Source organism: Sabethes cyaneus, chromosome 2 (genome assembly GCF_943734655.1).
Source record: "Sabethes cyaneus chromosome 2, idSabCyanKW18_F2, whole genome shotgun sequence".
Taxonomy (NCBI): domain Eukaryota; kingdom Metazoa; phylum Arthropoda; class Insecta; order Diptera; family Culicidae; genus Sabethes; species Sabethes cyaneus.
This window is the reverse complement of record NC_071354.1, coordinates 229918109-229944727: the sequence shown is the minus strand read 5'-3', so window position 1 is coordinate 229944727 and position 26619 is coordinate 229918109. Positions and strand designations below refer to the sequence as shown.

The 26619-nt window shown below is 41.3% G+C and overlaps 6 protein-coding genes across 6 annotated transcripts; 2 read left to right on the top strand and 4 right to left on the bottom strand.

Annotated features, from left to right (window-relative positions):
- Positions 1–2330: 2330 nt before the first annotated feature.
- LOC128736740 (THO complex subunit 4-like) lies at positions 2331–3137 on the bottom strand. The gene has a single exon (XM_053831226.1). The coding sequence runs from the start codon at positions 3135–3137 to the stop codon at positions 2331–2333; it is 807 nt and encodes a 268-aa protein (XP_053687201.1).
- A 3976-nt stretch (positions 3138–7113) lies between these two features.
- On the bottom strand, positions 7114–7920 carry LOC128736739 (THO complex subunit 4-like). The gene has a single exon (XM_053831225.1). The coding sequence runs from the start codon at positions 7918–7920 to the stop codon at positions 7114–7116; it is 807 nt and encodes a 268-aa protein (XP_053687200.1).
- Positions 7921–9665: 1745 nt separating this feature from the next.
- On the top strand, positions 9666–10525 carry LOC128736738 (chymotrypsin-1-like). The gene is made up of 3 exons (XM_053831224.1): positions 9666–9714; positions 9778–10334; positions 10397–10525. The coding sequence occupies exons 1-3, from the start codon at positions 9666–9668 to the stop codon at positions 10523–10525; spliced, it is 735 nt and encodes a 244-aa protein (XP_053687199.1).
- Positions 10526–11086: 561 nt separating this feature from the next.
- Positions 11087–12645, bottom strand: LOC128736737 (chymotrypsin-1-like). The gene is made up of 3 exons (XM_053831223.1): positions 12640–12645; positions 11328–11918; positions 11087–11266 (listed from the first exon to the last, which is right to left on the bottom strand). The coding sequence occupies exons 1-3, from the start codon at positions 12643–12645 to the stop codon at positions 11087–11089; spliced, it is 777 nt and encodes a 258-aa protein (XP_053687198.1).
- A 4457-nt stretch (positions 12646–17102) lies between these two features.
- LOC128736736 (chymotrypsin-1-like) lies at positions 17103–18045 on the top strand. Its single transcript, XM_053831222.1, has 3 exons — positions 17103–17151; positions 17220–17788; positions 17851–18045. The coding sequence occupies exons 1-3, from the start codon at positions 17103–17105 to the stop codon at positions 18043–18045; spliced, it is 813 nt and encodes a 270-aa protein (XP_053687197.1).
- Positions 18046–23727: 5682 nt separating this feature from the next.
- Positions 23728–24413, bottom strand: LOC128736735 (kallikrein-11-like). The gene is made up of 2 exons (XM_053831221.1): positions 23976–24413; positions 23728–23916 (listed from the first exon to the last, which is right to left on the bottom strand). The coding sequence occupies exons 1-2, from the start codon at positions 24411–24413 to the stop codon at positions 23728–23730; spliced, it is 627 nt and encodes a 208-aa protein (XP_053687196.1).
- Positions 24414–26619: the final 2206 nt, after the last annotated feature.

Below are 26619 nucleotides of genomic sequence, written 5' to 3'. Positions count from 1 at the left end.
GAAAATTCGTTGTATAGCCATACACAGATGAGATACAAATTTGATTTCTTCAGCAAAGTTTCTGCAAAATAAATTATTTACAACTTTGTAGTAGAAAGTATTGCTCTATATCGCAAGATAAAAAAGTTAAAATTTTTATAACGAATAAAAGTGCACCACCCTAATGACTAATTATACCAAAAGATAGGTCTTTTTTTCTAAACAAAATCTTCTCAATGCATGAAATATGTAGAGCCAATGGTTTTCGAGATATTTATTTTTGTCTGGAATTTTTGCCTTTTCGACCATAGTGTTATGTTTCGAAATCATCATTCAAATCCGTTCTCCGATACTCCGTTGATTTCCACAAAGTAAGTGTTTTCTAGTGAGCATTCTCGCGCTCAGTTGCCAACAGTATGGGACGATTCAAATATGACGTCCACCAAATTTCTGCTTTTTAGAACCCCTGCCCCTCTGTCCGATTGTGTCACAAAACTCAACCTCCTCCCCCCCTTTGGACGTCACACAAGCTCAAAATAAAAATGAAAAGCGTGTTGAAAGTAAAAAGTGGTTTATAAAAATAGCTTAACCTTTTAAGAGTTAATGTATGATTAAAAAAATATGTAGAAAACAACAATTAATAAAAAATAATAACTGCGAGCAAGGGCTCTAACAACATTCAATTGCAAATTGTTATAAATCAATGAAGAAATGAAGCTTTGGTTTCAATTGAAGTTGAACGACTCCGCTTCAAAACAAGCTTCAATCTGCGTCGGCGAAGCAGGTTTCACTACATCGTGACGATAGCTTTTAGAGTTCATTGTACTTTTCTATCCAATATTTAGTAAAAAGCTCGAAACTTTGATTGCAAATGAACTGAAATTGATATGTAAATTGATCCTTCAATGTAACGCGTGGTCTATCTAGTTAACATTGACAAATTGTGCCCGACTGTCAAGCGCCGTCAGCTGGAACAATAAGTTCGAAAATCGAAATAAATCAATGGGTGATGAATGACTTAGAAACATATTTTTGCTGCCTTTTGATGAAAATGCAATTTTTTCGACGGATGTCACCCCCCACTTTGTCACAACTTGTCACAAAATTGACACCCCCTCCCCCCATAAGCAATGGACGTCATTATTGAAAGATCCCTATAATAATCACTATTTTTGCATTCAAACATTCCAAAATACATATTCAAATAGGTTGTGTTTTTTATCGACTGGATTCAATTGTAACTGTTAATATTCGGCAGGGTAGTCTTCGGAGACATTTATCAAGACTGAAGTTTGATGTTTTCCCGACGTTTCGATACTTTGTTGGTGTCTTTTTCAAGGGGTAATATCAGGAACAGGAGCCCTCACAACTTATTTCAAAACGAACATGCCGAAATCGAAGTATGATATATGATATGTATGATGTATGATATGAGGTGTACCTGGTTGATCAATTGAGGGTTAAAAAAGCATTACTCTGTAAAGTCGTCAAAGAATGCAATTTCGTAATTTTTTTTCAGATTTTGAAATAAAAGTTAAGCGTTGCGTTTTGTATTTGAACTGTAACTGTTAATATTCGGCAGGACAGTCTTCGTCAACATCAAACTTCAATCTTGATAAATTTTTCCGAAGGAATTGAAATCGATGATTTAGCGCAAATTAAATTCTCTCTGGCCGTCTTGTTATAAGGGGAAACTTCACGATATCAATTTTATGATCTATTATATTACTGTTCCAATACGAGAAAAATAACAGTATTATAATAGTCAACTTCATGCCCTTACGAAAAAACAGATTTCCGGAGACTATTTGAGGGCCAAATTTGATTTGATGGCCAAATGATTCAGTTTACTGAAACTAGAAAAAACACATTTAAAATGCCACCAGTTCCATTCCATCGTTTAGAAACTGTTAACGTTGTGCGCTATGGATTAACTAGTATTTTTCGACTGAGATATAACAACAGCTAATAAAAGTAAACATTCGTAGAAGCCCTGATGAAGCTCCAAATCCGGATCGAAACGTTGGCGTAAAAAGGAAAATGTAACGTCTACTATTATTTAGTGACTGAACGGCCAAAATCTCAATCATTCGATAGTTGTACGCTATGGTGGACTGGTATGGAAAAAATACTCTATTTCTTGGATGTGTTTTCAAACCGCAATAAAAAAAAAGAAAATCATTAAAAATATTTATAGTTTTATTTTTTACATGTAGGATCAACAGTTTTTACTTAATGTGGCGGTGCCTTTTTAATTTATTTACACAAACAAAAATTGTGCACGTCATGATCTTAAGAGTGATTAAGAAGATTCTAATGATCGCGTTCTATGTTGGTGCTTTTTCACACTTTCACACACACTCTCTAAAGTACGCATCTAGTTCAGCATCTAATTCCTCCGCTGTTATTGTTTTTTTCCTTTGCTGCTGGCGGGGACCTCCACCTCGATGACTCGTTCGGTTGCCTCCTCTTGACGGTCCACTGCTAACGTTTCTGCGTGGTGAACGAGTAGGAGCACTTCCGCCACCCAGCCGAGGCACACGAGATGATGGGATATCCGAGGTCGCTAGTTGTATGCTCATCGGCCGTCCATCCAACGGAACTCCATTGTACTGTTTCATTGCTTTAATTGCGTCAAACCGACGTTCGAACACAACGTCTGCTGTGCCCAGTGATCTACCCGATCGATCATAATGCATTGATGCGCTTTTCAATGGTCCACAACCTGCAAACAGTTCGTTTATGTTAGACTCTGATACGCTGAAGTCCAGGTTTGATACCATCAGCTTGGTGTTGCCCTGTCCGACAGGTCCTCCTATTCCTAAGTTCCTATTCCTAAGATCGGCTGCCGCCAAAAGACGATCTCGCAAGTCATGCTTCAGAGCGCTGGCATGCTTCCAAGCGCTGTTCACATCGCCTCGTGTGTTTTTCGAACGTTGAATTCCGCCTCGGTTGCGTCCCATTAGGACACCGCCGCCACCAGCTGAGGGACCACGATTCGAATGTGGTTGTCCACCGCCAGATGATCCATTATGAGTACGACTTGGTTTTGGTCCGCCTCTTTCGCCAGAACGAGAGACTCCTCCACGATTACCGCCACGCTGTGGCTGCTGCGATTTGGTTATATCTTCCAGATTCATTTCGATTTTGTCTGTCATTTTGATACTCGGCTTTGTTTTTTTTCCTATAACCAACGAAAAACTATTTCACCAACAATACGAGCAAACCACTTGTAATAATCAAATAATACTGGATTAGCAAACAATTAAAACTTTTCGCAGTTCTATCGACCAGAAAAAAACTAAGTTGAACGATTAGCCTTGTCGAGCTTTGTGGCCGTATAAGCAGAGACGGACATATATATAGTTGCCAGAATTTTTAAAATCGTTACCTATATTACCTAAACCTACCTATAGTTACCTAAACTAAATGACCTGCCTACCGTTCTATCGGTCTTATCTCATCCGTTTGCTGTCTCGTTTTACCTAGGGTATGTTGCTGCTTGGTCGTAATTACCTGTTCCCGTCCTATCCAGCACAAATTATTAAAAATATTAGCGATTTTTATGATACACAATGCAAAATTAGTTATTCCCTAATATTTTAGTTTGTTGGCTATCATACGCGATCAATCAAAGTGAGCTGAGTTCTATTTAAATGCTTTTTTTCATTAAAGAATTCCTAGCAGCCAAATTTCTTACTTTTTTTCATGCGACGAAGAAGAAAATGTCGACCAATCGGTTCAATTTCTGTCATTCATAAAATGAAAACAACTCACGCAACGCATTGTCGTTATTTTGCAGCCGGGAAAACTTGCATGGCCAGCAGAAATTTTGCAGAATAACATTTGTCATGCCGTCCTACACAAATACATGCGCGCTAGCTTCGTAAACATTATTGTGATTTGTAGTTCGGACGATGAAAAATTTTGATGGACGGATTTTAAAACGGTACGACGAATTTTAGAAATAAAGTCAGTCGCGTAATTTCAATAAAATCCTTTTCTAATCGCTTTTCAGTGAATTCAAAGTGAACGGATCGGAAGGTAAATGTGTTTGAGTCAAATCAGCACAAGAACTTTTGGGGTATTCATTAAATCCACTTAAGAAATGATGAAAATTAGAGTTACGCTTTCGTTTCAAAATCAATAAAAAAGCGAAATCTAATCCACTTTGCTTGGCCCTCCTAGTTCCGCCAACGGTATTATTATTCTTTACAAGCAATATCTGTCAGTAGAAGTGATATGAACCAACTACCACAGTGTTAACTATCAGTTGAATTATTTTCTAAAGATGTGTCGATTCCTATTTCAAATAACCACCAGATGGATTAAATCGTGTTTTTTGTCGTTTCTTTGGAGTCTTTCGGCGTTTTTGGCTCGTATTTTTGTCGTCTTTCGTTTTTTATTAGCTTTTCGCCTAATTGTCTTCACTTTCTCGTCATCTTTTTGATGTGTTTTCGCCGTCTTTTGGCCATATTTTTGTTGTCTATTTACTGTCTTTTCGTTTTCTTACATTGCTCTAGCCGCCAGATTGGTAAAAAGCCGTTGAAATAAGTGACGAAAATGCAAAAACGAAAAAATAACGAACAGACAACAGAATAATGTGACAACAGAAAAAACCACAAAAATACGACAGAGAGATGACAAAAAGATGCGCCAAAAACGCATCGAAAAAACCCGTTTAAATCCACCTATTGGTGAAAGGAACCTTTGTTATATCATTTTATTTGTCATTCGAGTTTAGAGATCGACAAGTCTTCGGAACATAACTCAACTCTTATTAACGTTGTTTCATATATTATCCACAGACAAACAGACGTGACACTCGTGTTAATTCCATCGTCCAATCACAAACCACTCATTTTCCATAAAAACATGTTTCGCAACATGACCACACCGCGGCGCGCGAGTGTTGCTTCGAGTTTTCAGTATAAAATCATACAAATGTAAAAATCCTACAGCATAAAACCCTGCAAATGCAAGCTACTCCGCAACATGCATAACAGATGGTGCTAGTGTGCAAGCAAAATGTGTAGGAAGATGGTTTTTAAAGGATTTTCTTCTATGTGTCATGTCAGTTCGTCAGTGTATTTATTATCAATGCGTATTTAATATATAATTAACAGTGGACAATGTGTCTTTCTACCATTTTCTTTCGCCATTTTGATAATTTTTCGAATTTTCTATTATCACTGGGAAGCAATTTAGACATTCACCTTATGTTTCGAAATCATCATTCAAATCCGTTCTCCGATACTCCGTTGATTTCCACAAAGTAAGTGTATTCTAGTGAGCATTCTCGCGCTCAGTTGCCAACAGTATGGGACGATTCAAATATGACGTCCACCAAATTTCTGCTTTTTAGACCCCCTTTCCCCTCTGTCCGATTGTGTCACAAAACTCAACCTCCCCCCCCCCCCCTTTGGACGTCACACAAGCTCAAAATAAAAATGAAAAGCGTGTTGAAAGTAAAAAGTGGTTTATAAAAATAGCTTAACCTTTTAAGAGTTAATGTATGATTAAAAAAATATGTAGAAAACAACAATTAATAAAAAATAATAACTGCGAGCAAGGGCTCTAACAACATTCAATTGCAAATTGTTACAAATCAATGAAGAAATGAAGCTTTGGTTTCAATTGAAGTAGAACGGCTCCGCTTCAAAACAAGCTTCAATCTGCGTCGGCGAAGCAGGTTTTACTACATCGTGACGATAGCTTTCAGAGTTCATTGTACTTTTCTATCCAATATTTAGTAAAAAGCTAGAAATTTTGATTGCAAATGAACTGAAATTGATACGTAAATTGATCCTTCAATGTAACGCGTGGTCTATCTAGTTAACATTGACAAATTGTGCCCGACTGTCAAGCGCCGTCAGCTGGAACAATAAGTTCGAAAATCGAAATAAATCAATGGGTGATGAATGACTTAGAAACATATTTTTGCTGCCTTTTGATGAAAATGCAATTTTTTCGACGGATGTCACATTTGCCTTTGTTCACAACCTGTCACAAAATTGACACCCCCTCCCCCCATAAGCAATGGACGTCATTATTGAAAGATCCCTATAATAATCACTATTTTTGCATTCAAACATTCCAAAATATTTTTTTGAAACGATGGTTCTACAATTGATGAAGGGACGGTAGGGGAAAGAAATGAAAATTTTTTGGTGAAGGAGGGGGAAGAGCGGAAAGGAAGGGGGGGGGGGGGGTATTGGTAGCTATGCTTGACAAGTAGTCATTTTGACTCCTACCTTTTGTCCAATGCTGGAAGGTGCATGAGTCGAACCAAGCTGTAATCTGAGATTATAACCGGATTCGAACCCACATCCGGTTGAACTGTAACAGTTAATATTCGTCAACATAAAACTTCAGTCTTGATAAATTTTTCCGAAGGAATTGACATCGATAATTTAGCGCAAATTAAATTCTCTCTGGCCGTCTTGTTATATGGGGAAACTTCACGATATCAATTTTATGATCTATTATATTACTGTTATTTTTCCAATACGAGAAAAATAACAGTAATCTAATAGTCAACTTCATACCTCTTACGAAAAAACAGATTTCCGGAGACTATTTGAGGGCCAAATTTGATTTGATTGCCAAATGATTCAGTTTACTGAAACTAGAAAAAATCACAATTAAAATGCCACCAGTTCCATTCCATCGTTTAGAAACTGTTAAAGTTGTGCGCTATGGATTAACTAGTATTTTTCGACTGAGATATAACAACAGCTAATAAAAGTACACATTCGTAGAAGCCCTGATGAAGCTCCAAATCCGGATCGAAACGTTGGCGTAAAAAGGAAAATGTAACGTCTACTATAATTTAATGACTGGACGGCCAAAATCCCAATCATTCGATAGTTGTACGATATGGTGGACTATGGTAGTATGGAAAAAATACTCTATTTCTTGGATGTGTTTCCAAACCGCAATAAAAAAAAGAAAATCATTAAAAATATTTATAGTTTTATTTTTTACATGTAGGTAAGAGATCAACAGTTTTTACTTAATGTGGCGGTGCCTTTTTAATTTATTTACACAAACAAAAATTGTGCACGTCATGATCTTAAGAGTGGTTAAGAAGATTCTAATGATCGCGTTCTATGTTGGTGCTTTTTCACACTTTCACACACACTCTTTAAAGTACGCATCTAGTTCAGCATCTAATTCCTCCGCTGTTATTGTTTTTTTCCGTTGCTGCTGGCGGGGATCTCCACCTCGATGGTTCGTTCGGTTGCTTCCTCTTGACGGTCCACTGCTAACGTTTCTGCGTGGTGAACGAGTAGGAGCACTTCCGCCACCCAGCCGAGGCACACGAGATGATGGGATATCCGAGGTCGCTAGTTGTATGCTCATCGGCCGTCCATCCAACGGAACTCCATTGTACTGTTTCATTGCTTTTATTGCGTCAAACCGACGTTCGAACACAACGTCTGCTGTGCCCAGTGATCTACCCGATCGATCATAATGCATTGATGCGCTTTTCAAAGGTCCACAACCTGCAAACAGTTCGTTTATGTTAGACTCTGATACGCCGAAGTCCAGGTTCGATACCATCAGCTTGGTGTTGCCCTGTCCGACAGGTCCTCCTATTCCTAAGTTCCTATTCCTAAGTTCGGCTGCCGCCAAAAGACGATCTCGCAGGTCATGCTTTAGAGCGCTGGCATGCTTCCAAGCGCTGTTTACATCGCCTCGTGTGTTTTTCGAACGTTGAATTCCGCCTCGGTTGCGTCCCCTTAGGACACCGCCGCCACCAGCTGAGGGACCACGATTCGAATGTGGTTGTCCACCACCAGATGATCCATTATGTGTACGCCTTGTTCTTGGTCCGCCTCTTTCGCCAGAACGAGAGACTCCTCCACGATTACCGCCACGCTGTGGCTGCTGCGATTTGATGATATCTTCCAAACTCATTTCGATTTTATCTGTCATTTTGATACTCGGCTTTGTTTTTTTTTCCTATAAGCCACGATAACTCAAAACTATTTCACCAACAATACGAGCAAACCACTTGTAATAATCAAATAATACTGAATTAGCAAACAATTAAAACTTTTCGCAGTTCTAATGACCAGAAAAAAACTAAGTTGAACGATTAGCCTTGTCGAGCTTTGTGGTCGTATAAGCAGAGACGGGCATATATATAGTTGCCAGGATTTTAAAAATCGTTACCTATATTACCTAAACCTACCTATAGCTACCTAAACTAAATTACCTGCCTACCGTTCTATCGGTCTTATCTCATCCGTTTGCTGTCTCGTTTTACCTAGGGTATGTTGCTGCTTCGTCGTAATTACCTACTCCCGTCCTATCCAACACAAATTATTAAAAATATCAGCGATTTTTATGACACACACTGCAAAATTAGTTATTCCCTAATATTTTAGTTTGTTGACCATCATACGCGATCAATCAAAGTGAGCTGAGTTCTATTTAAATGCTTTTTTCATTAAAGAATTCCTAGCAGCCAAATTTCTTACTTTTTTTTCATGCGACGAAGAAGAAAATATCGACCAAGCGTTTCAATTTCCGTCATTCATAAAATGAAAACAACTCACGCAACGCATTGTCGTTATTTTGCAGCCGGGAAAACTTGCATGACCAGCAGAAATTTTGCAGAATAACATTTGTCATGCCGTCCTTCAGAAATACATGCTCGCTAGCTTCGTAAACATTATTGTGATTTGTAGTTCGGACGATGAAAAATTTTGATGGACGGATTTTAAAACGGTACGACGAATTTTAGAAATAAAGTCAGTCGCCTAATTTCAATAAAATCCTTTTCTAATCGCTTTTTAGTGAATTCAAAGTGAACGGATCGGAAGGTAAATGTGTTTGAGTCAAATCAGCACAAGAACTTTTGGGGTATTCATTAAATCCACCTAAGAAATGATGAAAATTAGAGTGGCTTTCCTTACTACGACGGGAATTAGAAATAAACCCTATTTCATTGTTTCAACTCACTCACCTGTACTCACGCTTACGACGCCGATGGTTTTTTTTCTCTGCTACTCGTAGCTCTTTATATCGTTCCCTGTTTTGACGTGTAACCGCAGAGAGCATGCGACTCCTAGTCACGTTCTTCTCATCTGTTGGCGGAAAAATTCTTCCCTTCCGACCGGTGCATTCGTATCCACGATGATGATTTTGACGTCATGTTTTGGGCACTCTCCATATGTGTTATCAAGGGATTCATAAAACGATTCCTTCACATCATCGGGTTTGTCGTTCATTGGAGCGTATGTACTGAGCAAGCTATAGTTGAAGAACTTACCCTTGATCCTCAACAGGCAGATGGGGTCACTCACCGACATCCATCGAATGACTCGTTTCTTCTGCTTTGCCAGTACCATAAATCCAACGCCTTCCTCTGCTCTTTCGCCGTCGCTGTAGTAAATATAGTACTTGAACGAGGCTTCAGGTGTTGGACCATCTGCCCGGAGTTCCCGTTCTCCTGAGCTCCGCCATCTTACTTCTTGGAGGGCTGCCACCTCAACGGTGACTTTGTGCAGCTCTCGAGCAAGTAGGTCTCCCTAAGTATTAAAACCAGATTTTACGCTCTTATTTAACCGGACCGAATTTAACGAAAACAAAAAACAAATCGCTTATCAATGTCAAATGAAAACTAGCACACGATATCGCATAATTACAATTGATTGCAACTGCTTTCTGAAATCATGTACTTCCGATTATTATGTGTAGTGCTTCTGTACAATTTTACAGCAGGTACGTGTACTAGATTTCAGAAGAATCAAGCTCTAATTTATCGGAGATTTCTCTTCTTTTTAGCGGATATGTCATCGTTGTTCCATATCATCAATGGAACGGACGCCTCGATAGAGGACTTTCCATTCGTAATATCGTTGAGAATAAAGGACAAACACATGTGTGGTGGTAGCATTCTTACGGAGAACTGGATTTTGACGGCCGCCCATTGTTTCAACAGGGTAAACGGCAGCGTTGTTTCCGTCTCTGTTCAGGTTGGACGGACAAACATATCCGAAGAGGTTGACTCTTCGGTTCATAAAGTTGATCAGTTAGTTGTGCATCCGGAATACACGAAAGAAGGTGGTTGGTCTAACGATATTGCTCTAATTAAGTTGAAGGAGCCGCTGGTTTTCTCGGAGCTGGTTCAGTCCGTCAAACTGCCTCCGGCTGGCTATGAAATTGAAGATCCAAACCGGCCAGTAACGTTGGCAGGTTGGGGAAGAACTGCCAGTGGTAAAATTTCGCAAACACTGCAGAAACTAAGCTACCTCATCGTCGCCTATAACGAGTGCAAACTGCTGTACAATAATGCGATTTTATCAACGCACATTTGTACCCCTTATCCAGGACCGTACAAAGTAAGGTTTGGAAAAGTTTGGTTCGACGTTCGATTTATCTTTGTGTTCTCTTTTTTCGGCAGGGGGACTCCGGTGGTCCCCTGCTGTACCAAGGACTCCAGGTGGGCATTGTTGAGGGCGGTGGCAAATCACTTCCAGGAGTTTTCACTAAAGTATCGTCGTATATTGGATTCATCGAGGGTTATGTATGAAAACGCTTTTCCGTTATTATTCAGACAAATAAACTTTCAATTAATTTTTGGGTCGACTAAGGTTAAGATTGTAATAAATTCACGATTTACAATCAGCTGAATATTAAAAGCAAATATTTGAAATGTTATTTCCGACATTTTGACAAGTTTTCACTCCTTTTTTCTGAGAGTTATATCAACACAGAGCGGAAGACAAACTTGGAGAAGACACTCTAATCCGACACTGATTGCCAACAAAGTAAAAGTAAAGTAAAGTAATTATAAAAATGAGCAGACATTATTCTAGATTAAAATTTAATAGTTTCACCGATTTTAAGTCTAGTTTTAAGTGCAATTCAAATCCAATTTATATGGAATTACAAGTCTAATTTCGTGTTCCTTGTCAACTCTAATCTAAATTTTAATTTTAACATATCCAAGATCAATTTAAAACCAATTCAAGTGATGGTGGAAAACTCCAAAGAAAAATCGGAAAATTTACCGACAAATTTCTATGTGACTTGTTAAATTTTCTTAACTGGATCTGGATACAGTGAGAGCTTCCGAAACCATTCTGCTTTGCTATAAGCCCTCTTGAAAACATGGAAGAAATTCAACATCGTCGAGTGCCAAATCGGTATGCATATAGATAAATTTAATGTATTGTGATACCTTGGTCAGAACTCCTGGCAATGGCTTACGACCCCACGAAACAATTCCCACCTGTAGTCCTTGGTGCATTAGTGGACCACCGGAATCCCCCTGCCGAAAAATACAAAGCAACAATTAAATTGCTGTCCAACTGGCGTGTTGTCAGTCATACTTTATACGGTCCGGGATAAGCGGTACAAATTTGCGTTGGTTTAATCCACGTACTGTGCAGCTGGCTACAAACTGAATTTGGGATGACGAAATAGTGCAATTTTTGTAGAATTTCCGATATGTTACCAGTTTCAGTTCTTCCCCAGCCAATTACTGTCACCTTGCTGTTTGGTTCCTCAACTTCATAGCAAAGCGGGGGCAGCCTAACTGGCTGTACCATTTCCGAAAACTCCAGTGGATCCATCAGCTTGACCAGAGCAATATCGTTGATCAAACTGTTTTCTTTGTCGTACCACGGATGCACAACGAACCGATCCGCTTGGTAGACCGAAGAGTCAACGAGCCTGGAGATGGTCGTTCGTCCAACCTGAATCGAAAGCTCGAAAGGCGATGTAAATCTGCTCAGACAATGCGCGGCCGTCAGAATCCAGTACTGCGTGAGAATGCTACCGCCACAGATGTGACGATTATTCCTGCGCAACGATGCTGCGAACGGATATTCCACTATCGATGCATCCGTTCCGTAAATGACGCGTCCGGAAAGGTCCGCTGAGAGAAAAGCAAAATGGTCATCTATCAATCGGGGGTTGTTCTGAAACGAGGTAAATTCATTACCTTTTACGGAAACGGATAGAAATATAACACACAATAAGTTCAAGTTCATATTCCGTACGGGCAATAGCAATCAGTTGTAACCATTTGAAATCGTGTACTACTTTCAAACATGGTGATTTAATCGATTTTTTGTAGTTGATTCGAATTAGACTTGCTTGAATAAGAAAATCGGAATATCAACTGAATTAGAACTGAATTGAACTGAACGAAAAAAATGGGTTCTAATGTTAATTTTTACTGTTGAATTTCACTTGCTTAAATTGTCTGGCTGGAAAGATAAATTGAGTGTGTTATTTTTCCGTCGTGAAAGTGTTGACTTTTGGATTTCTTTCCAGATTTTCCAACACTACTCATTCCGTTTGACGATATCAAGTAGAGACGGTCCTCGAGCAACTTTTTCAAAAACTTAGGAAGAGTTTCCCTACACTTTCTAATATCAGAGTTATGTTTTTCGGTTTTGCAATCAAATTGCTGATAAAAACAAACGTTTTCTGCTATTTCTGACGTTTCTATTATTATTAAATTTTTTTCAAGGATTAGAAAATTATCATTTTTTATCTATCGGCTCTGTTGAGCATTAACGGTCAGACGGTCACTTTGTATACGGTGCTAGCATTCGTAAACTCACACTAACAAAATATCACAATTTCAGAAAAATTTGAATTTGTTACTATGCGCTACCTCTGCCCAAAACTAACTGTCATTTTGAAAATTATATTTCCAATGAGGCCATTGCAAATTATTTTTAAAGTTTTTGTCGCCCCACCCCCCACCCCCTTGGAAATCGGCTTGAAAAATCGGGGTGCAAAAAAATAATTTGTAAGATACGAGTTAATTTTTTTATAAAATCAGTTGTCTGTGGACTCTAAAGCCCGAAAAACTCGAAAAATGAGTGTACGAGTTGAGTTAACACTTCTACAGCACGAAATAGAAATGGAAATTCAAACAGTGGAATTTCCGGAAATCGGCCAAAAAAATTTTCTTTCGTTTTTGTCTTTTTTTTCGGAAATTTTTGCATGGAAAGTAATAACGTATATATTAAAAGCAAGAATAGATTTGGTTTTCGCGTTTAAACTTTAAGGAAAAATGCCTAAAATCCATATTTTTTTGCTCGAATCAAGCAGTTGAGTTAAGCAGTTGGGTCGAGCAGTTGGGTTGAATAGTCGAGTCGAGCAGTCAAATCAAGCAGTCTAGTCGAGCAGTTGAATCAAGTTATTCAGTCTAACTGTCCACTCGAGCAGTTGAGTCGGTCAGTTCGGTCGAGTGGCTAAGTCGAGCAGTGAATCGACGTCAAGCAGTTTAATCCAGTAGTCCAGTCGAACAGTTTAATCGAGAAGTTGAGTCGAGTAGTCCATTCGAGCAGTTGAGTTGAGCAGTCGAATCAAACAGTTTAGTCGAGCAGTCTAGTCGAACAGTCGGGTCAATTGGATCAGTCGAGCAGTTAATTTTCGCAGGGAAATCCAGCAGTTGAGTCGAGCAATCGAGTCGAGTTTAGCAGTAGAATCGAGTAGTCCAGTCTAGCAGTGTAATCGAGCAGTGAAATCGAGCAGTCTAGTAAAGCAGTCAAGTCGAGCAGTTGAATCCAGCAGTCCAGTCGAACAGTTCAATCGAACAGTTCAATCGAACAGTTGAGTCGACCCAAGAAACATTTATGCGCTAAATAAACATTTTAGCAGCCATAATTATTCAGCCATAGCTGAATATGCATCGAATAAAATTTATGTAAACAACTGCACAGCCGAAATTGGAGAACTTTTGCAACCTATTTTATTCGAGGCGGAAAAACACTTGTTAAGCAGTTATATCGCCTCTGTGTGCCTTGTTTCCAGCTTTGCGCAAATTGGTTATTTAATAACGCGCAAAAGCCTCTATTAAGCTACATTACAGCTTCAAAGCAGCTATTAGCAAGTTAAATCGCCTCTGTGTGCCTTGTTTCCAGCTTTGCGCAAATTGGTTATTTAATAACGCGCAAAAGCCTCTATTAAGCTACATTACAGCTTCAAAGCAGCCATTAGCAAGCCCGAAGCTTGACTTAGATATTTAAGAGCTGAAAAAAGGTTTTTATTTCTAATACTAAACTATAGTTCAGCCACAGGTTGAATAAATTCAGCTAAAAAACGTTTGATCAACCTACATGTTACTTGGGTAGCTGCTTTCAAAGCTGCAATGAAGCTTAATAGAGGCTTTTGCGTGTTTTTAAATAACCAATTTGCGCATTGCTGTTAATTCTATTTTTAGAACGAGAAATAGTTTTTCAATGCTTTTTCAGTCGCTTAATCAACGTCTTATCAACCTTTATGCAGTCAAAAAATGATCTATTTTTAAATTTAAAAAAGAATAGAACGTGTCGTATTTATTTTGCTATGGCGTCGTATGCTATGTTTTAAATTTTGAATAACTTGAATTCGTATATGCAAGCTAATTAAAATTGCATGCCGTCATCTTTCGGGAATTGAACCGCCATCTTCTGTTCCATAAGCACTCATCGTATGATCCGCCCCATCTGCATCTGCAGAACAGACAGTGAAAATATCTTTACACTTGAAGCAGTCGATAATGTCGATAACTGACATATTTTTGCTGCCAGTCGAATTGCGAAACTCTATGATCTGACTGTATGTGTGCTGTGAACCAAATGAAAGCTTGGTATTAGTTTGTAAAGCCACTTTAACACCCTTAAGCTGCTTTAAAGAAGTTTGAAAGCTATGAGCCTAATGAAAGCGTCTACTGGTTTAAGCAACCGTAAAACGGTTCTATGTTTATGGCTGTTTAGAAGCGGATTGCTTAGCAGAAAAATTCGCTATTACGTTTGTTTATCAGCTTTGGAGGAAAGCGGGTTTGGAAAAACTTAAAGTAGCTTATACATCGCTTGGTCAAATACCATTTGAGTGCTTATTTTATGCCGCTTGGATCGCCTTAAACCAACTCGTAAATAGCAATTGCTCTTGCTGTTTACGGGTTGGTTTAAGGCGATCCAGTGTACAAGATTTTTCGAAAACAGACACTGATGAAGCCTGCATGTCGCAGGCGAAATACGTATCTGTCACGAATAAATATAAATAGCAGAATTTAATTGGAAAGTTTTTAATTTCAGAAGATGGCGGTTCAATTCCCGAAAGATGACGACTTGCTTTTAATTAGCTTGCATATACGAGTCCAAGTTATTCGAAATTTAAAATATAGCTTATGACGCCAAAGCAAAATAAATTTGACGCGTTCCATTTTTGAAATTTGAAAATAGATTATTTTTTGGCTGCATAAACGTTAATGAGACGTTGATTAAGCGACTGAAAAAGCCATTAAATCTTCTAAAAATAGAATTAACAGCATTGCGCAAATTGGTTATTTCAAAACACGCAAAAGCCTCTATTAAACTCCATTGCAGCTTTGAAAGCAGCTAACCATTTCAGGCTGATCAAACGCTTTTATAGCTGAATTTATTCTACCTGTGGCTGAACTATGGTTTAGTTTTAGAAATAAAAGCATTTTTTCAGCTCTTAAACATGTATATTTAGTGATTTTATCAAACTTCGGGCTTGCTAATAGCTGCTTTCGAAGCTGCAATGGAGCTTAATAGAGGCTTATGCGCGTTTTTAAATAACCAATTTGCGCAAAGCGGGAAACAAGGCGCACAGAGGTTATATAAAGGGCGATATAATTGCTTAACAAGTGTTTTTTCTGCCTCAAACGAAATAGGTTGTATAAGTTCTCCAATTTCGGCTGAATAAGTATTGTAGAATTGTTTACATAAATTTTATTCGATGCATATTCAGCTATGGCTGAAGAATAATGGCTGCTAAAATATTTAATCAGCGCATAAATGTTTCGTGGGAGGGCTGTTTATTAAGATGACAAATCGTTTATTCAGCTAGTATAGCACATTTATTGAGAATATTGAAGGGTTTTGGAGTGGTTGAAGATGCGCCTAATCTGCTTGTGACACTATTATGTGAAGCAGCTGATTTACAGTGCATTCGTTGGCTGCTTAATCACTTATAGAATACAGAGGCCTTTACTTCAATTTATTCAGCGTCTACCGCCTGTATTCAGAGTTAAATCAGCTGTGACCAAATCAGTAGCATTTTAATTCAGCTTCGGTGTTTGTTGGGGAGTAGACCAGTCGAGCAGTCAAGTGGTCAAGTGGTTCAGTCGAGCAATAAAGTTTCGCAGTGAAATCGAGCATTTGAGTCGAGCAGTAGAATCGAGTAGTTCAATCCAGCAGTTCAATCGAGCAGTCGAATCGAACAGTTAAGTCATGCAGTCTAGTCGAGCAGATGAATCAAGCTGTCCAATCGTCAGTTGAATTGAGCCAGTTGAATCCAGTCGAGCAGTTAAATCGAGTAGTCTAGTCGAGCAGTCGAATCCAACAATCCAGTCGAGTAGTAAGTCGAATAAATGTGTCAAGCAGTCGAATCACGCAGTTAAGCAGTCTAATCGACCAGTCCAGTCGAACAGTCTAGTCAACCAGTTGAGCAATCGAGCAGTCCAGCAATTGACCAGTGAGGTGACTGAGAATAGAACCCATTGCTACGAAAACATGACGTCCTGTCAGGGGCCTATTTTTAATTACCGATAATTATGACGTCCTGTCAGAGACCTGGTTTTGGCTACAGACAAGCCTCTTATATAAATAGTTTTTACAGTTTTTACATTCGACGGAGAGGACAGTAGAAGAAAGTAATGATACAAAAGCGTTTATAGTATCCATACAGAACAGAACAAGCCTTGGAGGGGAAAGAGCGAAGAATTAGGTAAGGCAGGGCATGGTGAAGCAATGCTTATGAGGTATGTGTACCGTTCCTCTTTACCCGGGTAAAGAAGTTTCCATTACTTTCTTCTACAGTCCCATCCGTCGAATTTTACGCAGAATGTGGGGTACGTGTCCCATTATGGTCCAACCTGGGCTCACCAGCGCAAATTTCAATTAAAATAACAGTTTTGAATTGGACTAAATAATAAGTTCTAAAATGAGAAACGTTCCAATGTAGTCAGACCCTACGCTCTCGACAGAGTGAAAAGAAACGAACTAATTTGATAAATTCGGATTCAATCAGGGCACAATCGATTAGGCACAAATAATCGATTACCAAGACCTTATTTACAAGTAGCCAACGAAAGCCAACCTTCATATCATAATCGTTTGGAACAACTTGTTAGAAACATGACCTTACGGCTGCTGTGTATTTCACTTCTGCTTGGTTTCGTAAGAGGTTAGGTTTTCTCACGGAACGTGTTCCTGTACCGAACAAAGCAGATTAATGATCTCTCAATCTATTAGAGTCTACTATCAACGCCCTCATCGTGAAGGGAACGGACGCATCGATAGAGAACTTTCCCTACGTCGTGTCGCTGCGGCGAGATCACGAGCACGCCTGCGGCGGTAGCATTCTCAGCAAGAACTGGATTCTAACGGCCGCCCATTGTGTTGTCAACTATAAAAATGACATTTCCGTGCTGTCGGTTCAGGCTGGAAAAACGAAACTGTCCAAGAGTGTGGACCTGTCGGTCTTCGAGGTCGCGCAGATCGTTGTGCATCCTGAATACGACGATAAAAACAGCTGGATTAACGATATTGCTCTGGTCAAGTTGAAGGAACCGCTGGCCCTCTCGGATCTCGTGCGTCCCGTCAAGTTGCCTCCGGTTTGCTACGAAGTTACCGGGCCGGATCTTAATCTGGTGGTGCTAGGTTGGGGCGTAACACGTCGTGGGGTACTTTCGGAGGTTCTGCAAAAGTTGATTTATTTGGTGGTTCCGAACCACGATTGCTTTGAGCAGCACAACCGATTTCCAATCTATCGAACACAAATCTGTGCCGCCGATCCTCACTATCGCCGATCGGAGTGTAACGTAAGATTCGGATGATGTGGGGTACGGCAAATATTAGAGATTGTCGTCTTTTTTTTTTGCAGGGAGATTCCGGTGGCCCCCTGATGTACCAAGGAATGCAGGTGGGTATCGTTTCGTGGAGTGAAAAACCCTGTACTGAGGCGCGCTTTCCAGGAGTTTTCACCAAAGTGTCGCATTACATCAAATTCATCTATACGCATACCGATGCCGCACTTGATGATGCCGAGTTTCGCCCATGTACTGGAGAGGGGAAATAAATGAAATTTGAAACAAGACAGTTAATCTGTATTGTTTAATTAATAAACATTGTAGATATCTATGTTTGTTTGTTCCTCCATAGCCAGTGATTGGAAAATTCGTCATTTATTTGGCATGTCATCATGTTTGAATCGACACTCAGCAAACAATGTATTCTTGAACATTTAAACAAACACTCGACCAAGCTGATTACGCTCCAAGTTGCCTGGTTGGAGGTTGAGAAAATCCCCATCGTCGACTAAAACATCACTCGCAGCACTAAGTTGCAATGTGTTAGTGTGGCGGATCATGTCGTCATTGCGGTCCCAACCAATGACAATGCGTGGTTGATTATAGTCGCTGCGAATCACAATACCGTCCGATTGAATGGTTTTTTTCACATAATTCACGAACAAAAGAAACGTGCGTCCCGATCACAGCGGGATACTGACTTTTGTCGGGAGGAATGTACATAGCGCCTAATAAAATTTTCAGACCACGGAAGTTCGCAGTAAAACTAACCTGTTCTAAGCTACTAGCATGCCCTGACGACGTGAGGACAACGCAGAGCGATACTGATTGCTGGGCGACAGCAATCAGTACTCCTGCGAAGCTGCGCTTGTCACTGTTGCGAGAGGTACGATTGCAGCGGAAAACATTAAACTTTTCGCCGAACAGCTGCACTAAGTTTATAGTATCGTTAAGTTCAGTTTTCGTAAAAATGATGACATCAGGACTGCAGTCGCGGCTCACCAAATAAGTATCGTCCACGTTTGTCCTCAATCCCTGCAATTTTGATTACACATCCCAAGCAGGATAGCATTGATCAGCCGCCTCAGTTTGCCCGGAAAACTGTACTTGTGCATTAGCTGTGCGTGTTTGACTGTATCGTATGCTGCTTCTCTCGCCAGATCTCTTGGAGATCAGCACCTGTCCACCTGTGTGACCAGGTTTCCCTAATCGTCTCTACATAGGTGCGTCTTCTTCACGAGATTGATTCACCTTCTCATAGAACTTGTACGTCTCATTAGCCCGGAATAGTTGTTCTAGCTCTTCACGATCGCTGTCCTCCTTGTGGCGGTTTTTGCTCCTCAAGATCGTGGTTAACGCATTCCGCGCTCATCGTTACTTGACCAAATTCTCCTCATGGCAATGCTCAGATATTTTTTCCACGCTCTCTGTTCCGCTCAATCGCCTGTTGGTGTTCCCCGCCAGATCAATCATTTCATGCACTCGAATTTGCTTCACCTAGCACTGCGGTTACGGCCTCTTTACAAAGGCTATAGATTACAGACGCGACAAGGCACTCAAAAACCGCTAAATTTTGAATCAAAATGGAAAGTTACTTTTATTTGTGATGGTCCTCTCCGTTTTGATACAAAATTTAATGGTTTTTGAGTGCCTTGTCGCCTCTGAATCTGTCTCTATAGGCCTAATTGAAGGCCATGCGCACCCTGCCCCGTCATCCTTCGAGGGTCGAAGCACCTACCTCCACAGAGGCGCGCATAAGTATCGGCAACTCGCGGGTTATTTAATTGCCGAATGTTAAAGCGAGGAGGGCGGTTTTGCGGCGAGTCCATTGATAGTTTTGAGCGCACATGTACACTCCCTCCACAATTATGGATCGCTTTTGTGTTTCAAGTAAAATAGCTCAGTTAAACAAAGTGCTTGAAGCCATGTAGGATTTTTGCAACAAAATATACCATATTAACTAGCTTTTAACATATAAAACATCCTTTTTATCCCGACCTTGATGCTTTCTTAATCAGTTTCTGTCGTTTTGCTCAATCTGCATAAGCAGTACGTTCTTCATTCATAAGGTTTCTAAGTGATATGAGCACCAATTTTAGTGCAAAAAATGGCTCGTACACAAAGATTACCGTAAGTTCTTTATGATTGAGCTAATTGCTGCCGCTCGGTCGGAGTCAATTAAGGAATAACCCAAACTTGTCACCTGAAATTAAAGAAAAGAGAAAAACTTCCCAAATTAAAATCTATTCATATTTATTCTCGATAGATACGTATTTTGCCTATGATTCGCAATCGCAGGTTTTTATTCTCGAACTAAAACTTTAGTTTTACCGTTTTTCGTTGATCTTTTTTCCATTTTCCTCAATTCTTCTAACGTTTCCCTTTTGGTTTTCCTTGTTTTCTGCTGTGTATTCCCTTTCGAGTCTTGTTTTCCTTCTCTTTCTCTCTTTTTTTTTCCTTTAGCCCACCGTATCCATTTTCACTGTGCCTATTATCTTTATTTTCTATTTATGTTTTTTCGCCGTTTTCCTGTGTCCTGATTTGCCTCTGTTTTATGCCGCCTTTTCTCCGTTATACTTCGTTTTCAAATTCGTTTTTTCTCTTATCTTGTTTCGGTTTTTTGTCATTTTCTGTACCGCTTCTTTTTTTTACGGTATATCTTCTTCTTCTTCTTGCTGTTTCATGCACTCGTCTCCATTCAACTCGATCTTGGGCCACTCGTCGCCAATTTCCTAGTCGTCTCAGAAGTCGCAAATCGCTTTCGACCTGGTCGAGCCATCGTGCACGTTGGGCCCCCCTGTTCCTGGTGCCGATGGGGTTGTTGAAGAGGACCATTTTCGTCGCACTGTCGTCCGGCATCCTTACGACGTGTCCGGTCCACCGTAGCCTGCTAACTTTCGCTAGATGTACGATGGGAGCCTCCCCCAAGCAGTCCCTGTAGCTCGTGATTCATACGCCTCTGCCACTCTCCGCTTTCAGTTTGTACTCCGCCAAATATCGTCCGCAGCACTTTCCGCTCAAACACGGCAAGGGCGCGTATGTCCTCCGTAAGCAGCGTCACGGCTTCAAGTCCATATAAAACTACCGGTCTAATAATGGTTTTGTACATTGCTAGCTTCGTGCGGCGGCGTATGCTTCCTGATCGTAGCGTTCTACGAAGGGCAAAGTAGGCCCGATTTCCCGCTTGAATGCGCCGCTGGATCTCCTTACTAGTGTTGTTGTCCGCGGTCACCAGCGATCCCAAATACACGAACTCCTCTACCACTTCTAGTTCGTCGCCGTCAACGGTTACCGTCCGTGGGAGGCGCGCATTTGTTTCCTTTGAGCCGCTTCCTTTCATGTATTTGGTCTTCGACGCATTTATTTTTAGCCCAATTCTCTTAGACTCCGCTTTCAGTCTGGCGTAGATTGCCTCCACCGTCGCAAAGTTCTTGGCAATGATATCGAAGTCATCTGCAAAGCCTAGAAGTTGGCTACTCTTGGTAAAAATCGTGCCTCTCGTTTCGATGCCCGCTCGTCGGATCACCCCCTCAAGAGCGATGTTGAACAGTATGCAGGATAGACCGTCACCTTGTCTCAACCCTCGTCGCGTCTCGAAGGGACTCGAGAGTGTCCCAGAGATGCGTACGAAACACATCACTCGATCCAATGTAGCTCTGATCAGTCGCGTCAGTTTGTCCGGAAAACCGTATTCGTGCATTATCTGCCATAGCTTGTCTCGATCGACTGTATCGTATGCTGCTTTGAAATCAATAAAGATGTGATGTGTGGGCACGTTGTACTCCCGACATTTCTGCAAGATCTGTCGGATAGTAAAAATTTGGTCCGTAGTTGCGCGAGCCCCCATGAAACCCGCCTGATAATTCCCTACGAAACCTTGTGCTATCGGTGACAGCCGGCGTAACAGGATCTGGGAGAGTACCTTGTAGGCGGCGTTTACCAGCGTAATACCACGATAATTGCAGCAGTCTAGCCGATCACCCTTTTTGTAGATGGGACAAACCACTCCTTCCATCCATTCCTCCGGTAGCTTTTCCTCCTCCCAAATCCTCGAAATAACCCAGTGTAGAGCCTTTGCTAGCGTTTCTCCGCCATGTTTATAAAGCTCTGCCGGTAGGCGGTCCTTCCCAGCGGCTTTATTGGTCTTCAGCAGCCTGATTTCTCGTTTGACTTCTTGGAGATCAGGTGCTAGAACATCACTATCTTCCATGGGCACTCCTGGTTAATTTCCGTTCCGCCTCCTTCTGCGACTTCGCCATTGAGGTGTTCATCGAAGAACTGCTTCCACCTGTCGACCACCTCGCGCTCGTTTGTAATTAGATTCCCTCCCCCGTCCCTACACATGTCAGGTTTCGGTGTGTAGCCCTTCCGAGTTTGGTTCACCTTCTCATAAAACTTGCGCGTGTCATTAGCTCGGAATAGTTGCTCTAATTCTTCACGCTCTCTGTCCTCCTTTTGGCGCTTTTTTATCCTCAGGATCGTGGTCAACTGGTTCCTAGCTCGCCGGTACTTGGCCAGGTTCTCTCTAGTGGCAATACTTAGATAATTTTTCCAAGCATTTTTTTTCTCCTCCACCGCTTGTTGGCATTCCCCATCAAACCAATCATTTTGTGTACTTCGAGGCTCAATACCTAGTGCCGCGGTAGCGGCCTCTCCGATGGCCGAGCGTATTCTGCCCCAACCGTCTTCGAGGTTTGAAGCACCTAACTCCTCGGAAGAAGGCAGTGCCTCATTCAGTACTCGCGCGTAGTTCTCGGCAGCTTGTGGGTTATCTAGCTACCTGATGTTCAGCCGAGGAGGGCGGCTTTGACGTGTCCGGTATACGGTGGACAGCTTTGAGCGCACATGTACTGCTACTAGGTAATGGTCAGAATCAATATCCGCACCCCGACGGGAGCGTACGTTCGTGATGTTAGAGAAGAACCGGCCCTCTATGATAACGTGGTCAATTTGGTTCATTGTACGTTGGTCAGGTGATCTCCAGGTGGCTTTGTGGATATCCTTGCGCGGGAAAAAGGTACTTCGGATCATCAGGCCTCGGGAAGCTGCGAAGTTTATACGTCGTTGGCCGTTATCGTTTGTGTCGGTGTGCAGGCTATGGGGTCCTACCACCGGTCTACACATTTCTTCCCTACCGACCTGGGCGTTCATATCCCCGATGACGATCTTGATGTCCCGTGACGAGCAGCTGTCGTACGTTGCCTCCAGCCTCGCGTAGAACGCTTCTTTCTCATCGTCGGGTCTACCTTCGTGCAGGCAGTGCACGTTAATGATGCTATAATTGAAGCAACGGCCCTTTATCCTCAATACACACATTTTCTCGTTGATCGCCTTCCAATCTATCACGCGATCCTGCATTCCGCCCAGCACTACAAAGCCCGTTCCCAGTTCGTTGGTAGCGCCACCGCTCTGGTAAAACTGGGCCTTTCCGCCACGGATCTTCCATACCTTCTCTCCTTTGCGACAGATTTCCTGCAGAGCTACGATGCCGAGTTTGCGGGGTTCCAGCTGTTCAATCAGCACCCGCTCGCAACCTGCGAAATTTAGCGATCTGCAGTTCCAAGTCCCGAGTCTCCATTCGTCGTCCTTATTCCGTCGCCTAGGTCAATGCCGAATATTCCGCTCCGTATATGCTTGAATGTTGTTAGTTTATGTTTATTTTAGGTGTGTAGCCGTACTGGGGCAACACTACCGAGTCTCGTAGAGTCAGCGACAGTTGCAGTAGAAAGCGATAGGGATAGGGTTACCTGTCCAGTGGGACAATTAAAACTTCGGGTCTAATTCGGACTCTTTGTCCAGTCTGAAGCAAAACTTGAAGGGTTTAGTTAGTGCATAAAATACAGTTGCTTAATAGTATGTGATAAAATCAAGATATTTCGAATGAAATTCAGTATAATTCTTACTTTATAGCGATAAAAATCCCAATATTTATTTTTTCTCGAAAGCACAATCTATTTTACGCCACATGGTCTAAACTCAACATCAGCAGGTTCCAGATCAGTGTACGTGTAAAGAAATTTGATGTAATAAGATACCTGAGTGAATACACCCGGATATTGTGCAACAGCACACGGCTTGACGCTCCACGAGACAATACCGATCTGCATTCCATGGTACATCAGTGGGCCCCCGGAATCTCCCTACAAAAGTTACGATAACCTCAGTTAAATTGACCAAGAAGAAATACACCCGATCGTACATCACACTCTGCCTTATTATAGTTAGGTCTGGCGGCGCAGATTTGGGTTCGATAAATTGACCTGCGTAGCTGCTGGAAGCAGTCCGGGAACGGAACGAACGAATAGTTCAATTTTTGTAGAATATCCGCAAGTCGGCCATGTTCAGTTACTCCCCAACCAAGCACCGTCACCGTTTTATCCGGTCCACTAACTTCGTAACAAACCGGAGGCAGCGAGACTGGCTGAACCGTTTGGGAGAAGACCAACGGCTGCCTTAACTTAATCACAGCAATATCGTTGATCCAATCATTTTGAGCACTGTATTCAGGGTGCGGAATGATTTCCTCGGCAACGTAGACCGATGGGTCAACGAGCTTAGATATCGTTTTCCGTCCAACCTGAACCGAGATCGCGTGAGCGTTTCTCGTGAAAATGTTTACACAATGGGCGGCTGTCATAATCCAGTTTTTCGTGAGAATGCTACCACCGCAGATGTGTTGATCGTATTTTCTCACCGAAACTACGAACGGGAAGTTTTTGAGGGCTGCATTTGACCCGTAAATGATGCTGGCCCTGGATGGTGATTAGCCCACTTACAAAAGACGATGAATTAATGAAGAGGTGATCGATTTGCAAGATAGTTCCATCATTAAATACCTATCTGTTACGAAAAAGAGTAAAACATACGATAGATCTAAGTTCATGATGGCAACTGCAATCAGATTTGATTTCAAAAATGCGCTCAAATAACACATTGAAAATACGATTCGTTGCACTTAATCAAATTCGGTGTAGTTTAATGAATTTGTTAAGCAAGCTTGAAAACAAATCCTGGAGCTAGAAGTGAAGACATCACTGCACTGTCGACGGTTATCCGACGAAGACCTAATATAATTATTGATTATCAGGTTTATCGTCATTTCAATCGTGTCGGGACACACCCGAAAATATAATTTTTTTCGCCAAAAACATCATGCGTCTCCTCTGCATTGTTAAATTATATGTTAGACATTAGTTTCGCAGAAAAAAAAGCAATTTAATCTACCTAATGGTGAAAGGACAAGGTAAATTCTTTAGGAAGTTTTATAAGGTATGGATTAAAAAATGGGCTTATTTGAGCGATTTTTCATGGAATCACCCCGCCACCTGTTAGTGAATCCACCGAAAGCAAAACAAGCCCTTGGTGCTATTTTCCGTTATCTAAATTTGACCTTTAGTTTGTATACGACAGATTTTGCAGCCAGCTGTTAGAGTGCAGTTCAGGACAATTGCGGGTCTAGTGCTACAATTCTATTGACTCTAACAGCTTCTCCCAGACGGGATTCGAAAATACAGCAGTCCCCCGAATAACGCGGTTTCGAATAAGGACGTTTCCATTAAGGACGGTCTCGAGTGATTCCATTAACGCGGTCGAACGTCCTTATTGGAGTCTACGTAGCATATGGGAATTAACCTAATTGGTTCCAACATGGAATAACTCGTGATCCTGACGTAATAGACGGTTGGTGTCTTCGACAAAGTTGTTCAGTACATCAACGGGTTTTCATTGGATTATAGTATTGCGGAATTGTCTCACAAAGTGGCGCTAGCGTATATGTAATATTTTTGTATAGGCTGTATCTCGCGCTGCAGGCTATCTAGAAAGTTGCGGCCTTCGGGAAGGTTGCTCAAATGACTGCCACCTTCAAGATGGCATGGAAAAAAGCGCAGAACTGACTCACTACGTGGCGCTAGTGTATATGTTATCCTCTTATGCAGGCTGTATCTCACGCTGCTGACTATCTAGCAAGTTGCGGTCTTCGAGAAGGTTATTCATATGACTGCGACCTTCAAGAAGGGATGGAAAATATTGCAGAATTGCCTCACTACGTGGCGCTGGTGTATATGCAGGCTTCTTAAGCAGGCTATATCTTGCGCTGCTGATTGTCTGGAAAGTTGCGGTCTTCGGGAAGGTTATTCATAAAACTGCCAACTTCAAGATGGTATGAAAAATATTGCAGAATTGCTTCACTACGTGGCGCTAGTATATATGTAACATTCTTAACCAGGCTGTCTTTTGCCCTGCAGGCTATCTAAAAAGTTGCGGTCTTCGGGAAGGTTATTCATATGACTGAGGCCTTCAAGAAGGGATGGAAAATATTACAGAATTGCCTCACTACGTGGCGCTAACATATATGTAATCTTCTTATGAAGGCTGTATCTCGCGCTGCTGACTATATAGCAAGCTGCGGTCTTCGGGAAGGTTATTCATGACTGCGACCTTCAAGAAGGGATGGAAAAAAGTGCAGAATTGCCTCACTACGTGGCGCTAGCATATATGTAATCGTCTTAAGCAGGCTGTATCACGCGCTGCTGACTATATGCCAAGTTGCGGTCTTCGAGAAGGTTATTCAAATGACGGTGGGATTTTTCTGGCCATTTAGGAAGTAGCATTTACGGATAGATGGTAGACTAACCCGATGGATTATTTTTGCGAGGACTGTGGGGGATATACGAGTTTCTTCTAAAAAAAGCCTGCTGAACATAATAACATAAACATAAAGGTCAGCATTGATTTGCAATTGTGGAACCCCGCCTCTGGGTACGCCGGTGAGCAGATGCGTTCCGTGTAAAATAGTTGTAGGGACCTAAACTGCCATTTTCAAAAGATGATTAGATCACGAT

Coding starts and splice junctions, on each gene's coding strand:
- LOC128736740 (XM_053831226.1), bottom strand. CDS start 3,137: ATGACAGACAAAATCGAAATGAATCTGGAAGATATAACCAAATCGCAG.
- LOC128736739 (XM_053831225.1), bottom strand. CDS start 7,920: ATGACAGATAAAATCGAAATGAGTTTGGAAGATATCATCAAATCGCAG.
- LOC128736738 (XM_053831224.1), top strand. CDS start 9,666: ATGTACTTCCGATTATTATGTGTAGTGCTTCTGTACAATTTTACAGCA. Junction 9,715..9,777: donor TCTGTACAATTTTACAGCAG/GTACGTGTACTA, acceptor TCTTCTTTTTAG/CGGATATGTCATCGTTGTTC. Junction 10,335..10,396: donor CTTATCCAGGACCGTACAAA/GTAAGGTTTGGA, acceptor TTTTTTCGGCAG/GGGGACTCCGGTGGTCCCCT.
- LOC128736737 (XM_053831223.1), bottom strand. Junction 11,267..11,327: donor CTTATCCCGGACCGTATAAA/GTATGACTGACA, acceptor ATTTTTCGGCAG/GGGGATTCCGGTGGTCCACT.
- LOC128736736 (XM_053831222.1), top strand. CDS start 17,103: ATGACCTTACGGCTGCTGTGTATTTCACTTCTGCTTGGTTTCGTAAGA. Junction 17,152..17,219: donor TCTGCTTGGTTTCGTAAGAG/GTTAGGTTTTCT, acceptor TCAATCTATTAG/AGTCTACTATCAACGCCCTC. Junction 17,789..17,850: donor ATCGCCGATCGGAGTGTAAC/GTAAGATTCGGA, acceptor TTTTTTTTGCAG/GGAGATTCCGGTGGCCCCCT.
- LOC128736735 (XM_053831221.1), bottom strand. CDS start 24,413: ATGACAGCCGCCCATTGTGTAAACATTTTCACGAGAAACGCTCACGCG. Junction 23,917..23,975: donor ATAATAAGGCAGAGTGTGAT/GTACGATCGGGT, acceptor TAACTTTTGTAG/GGAGATTCCGGGGGCCCACT.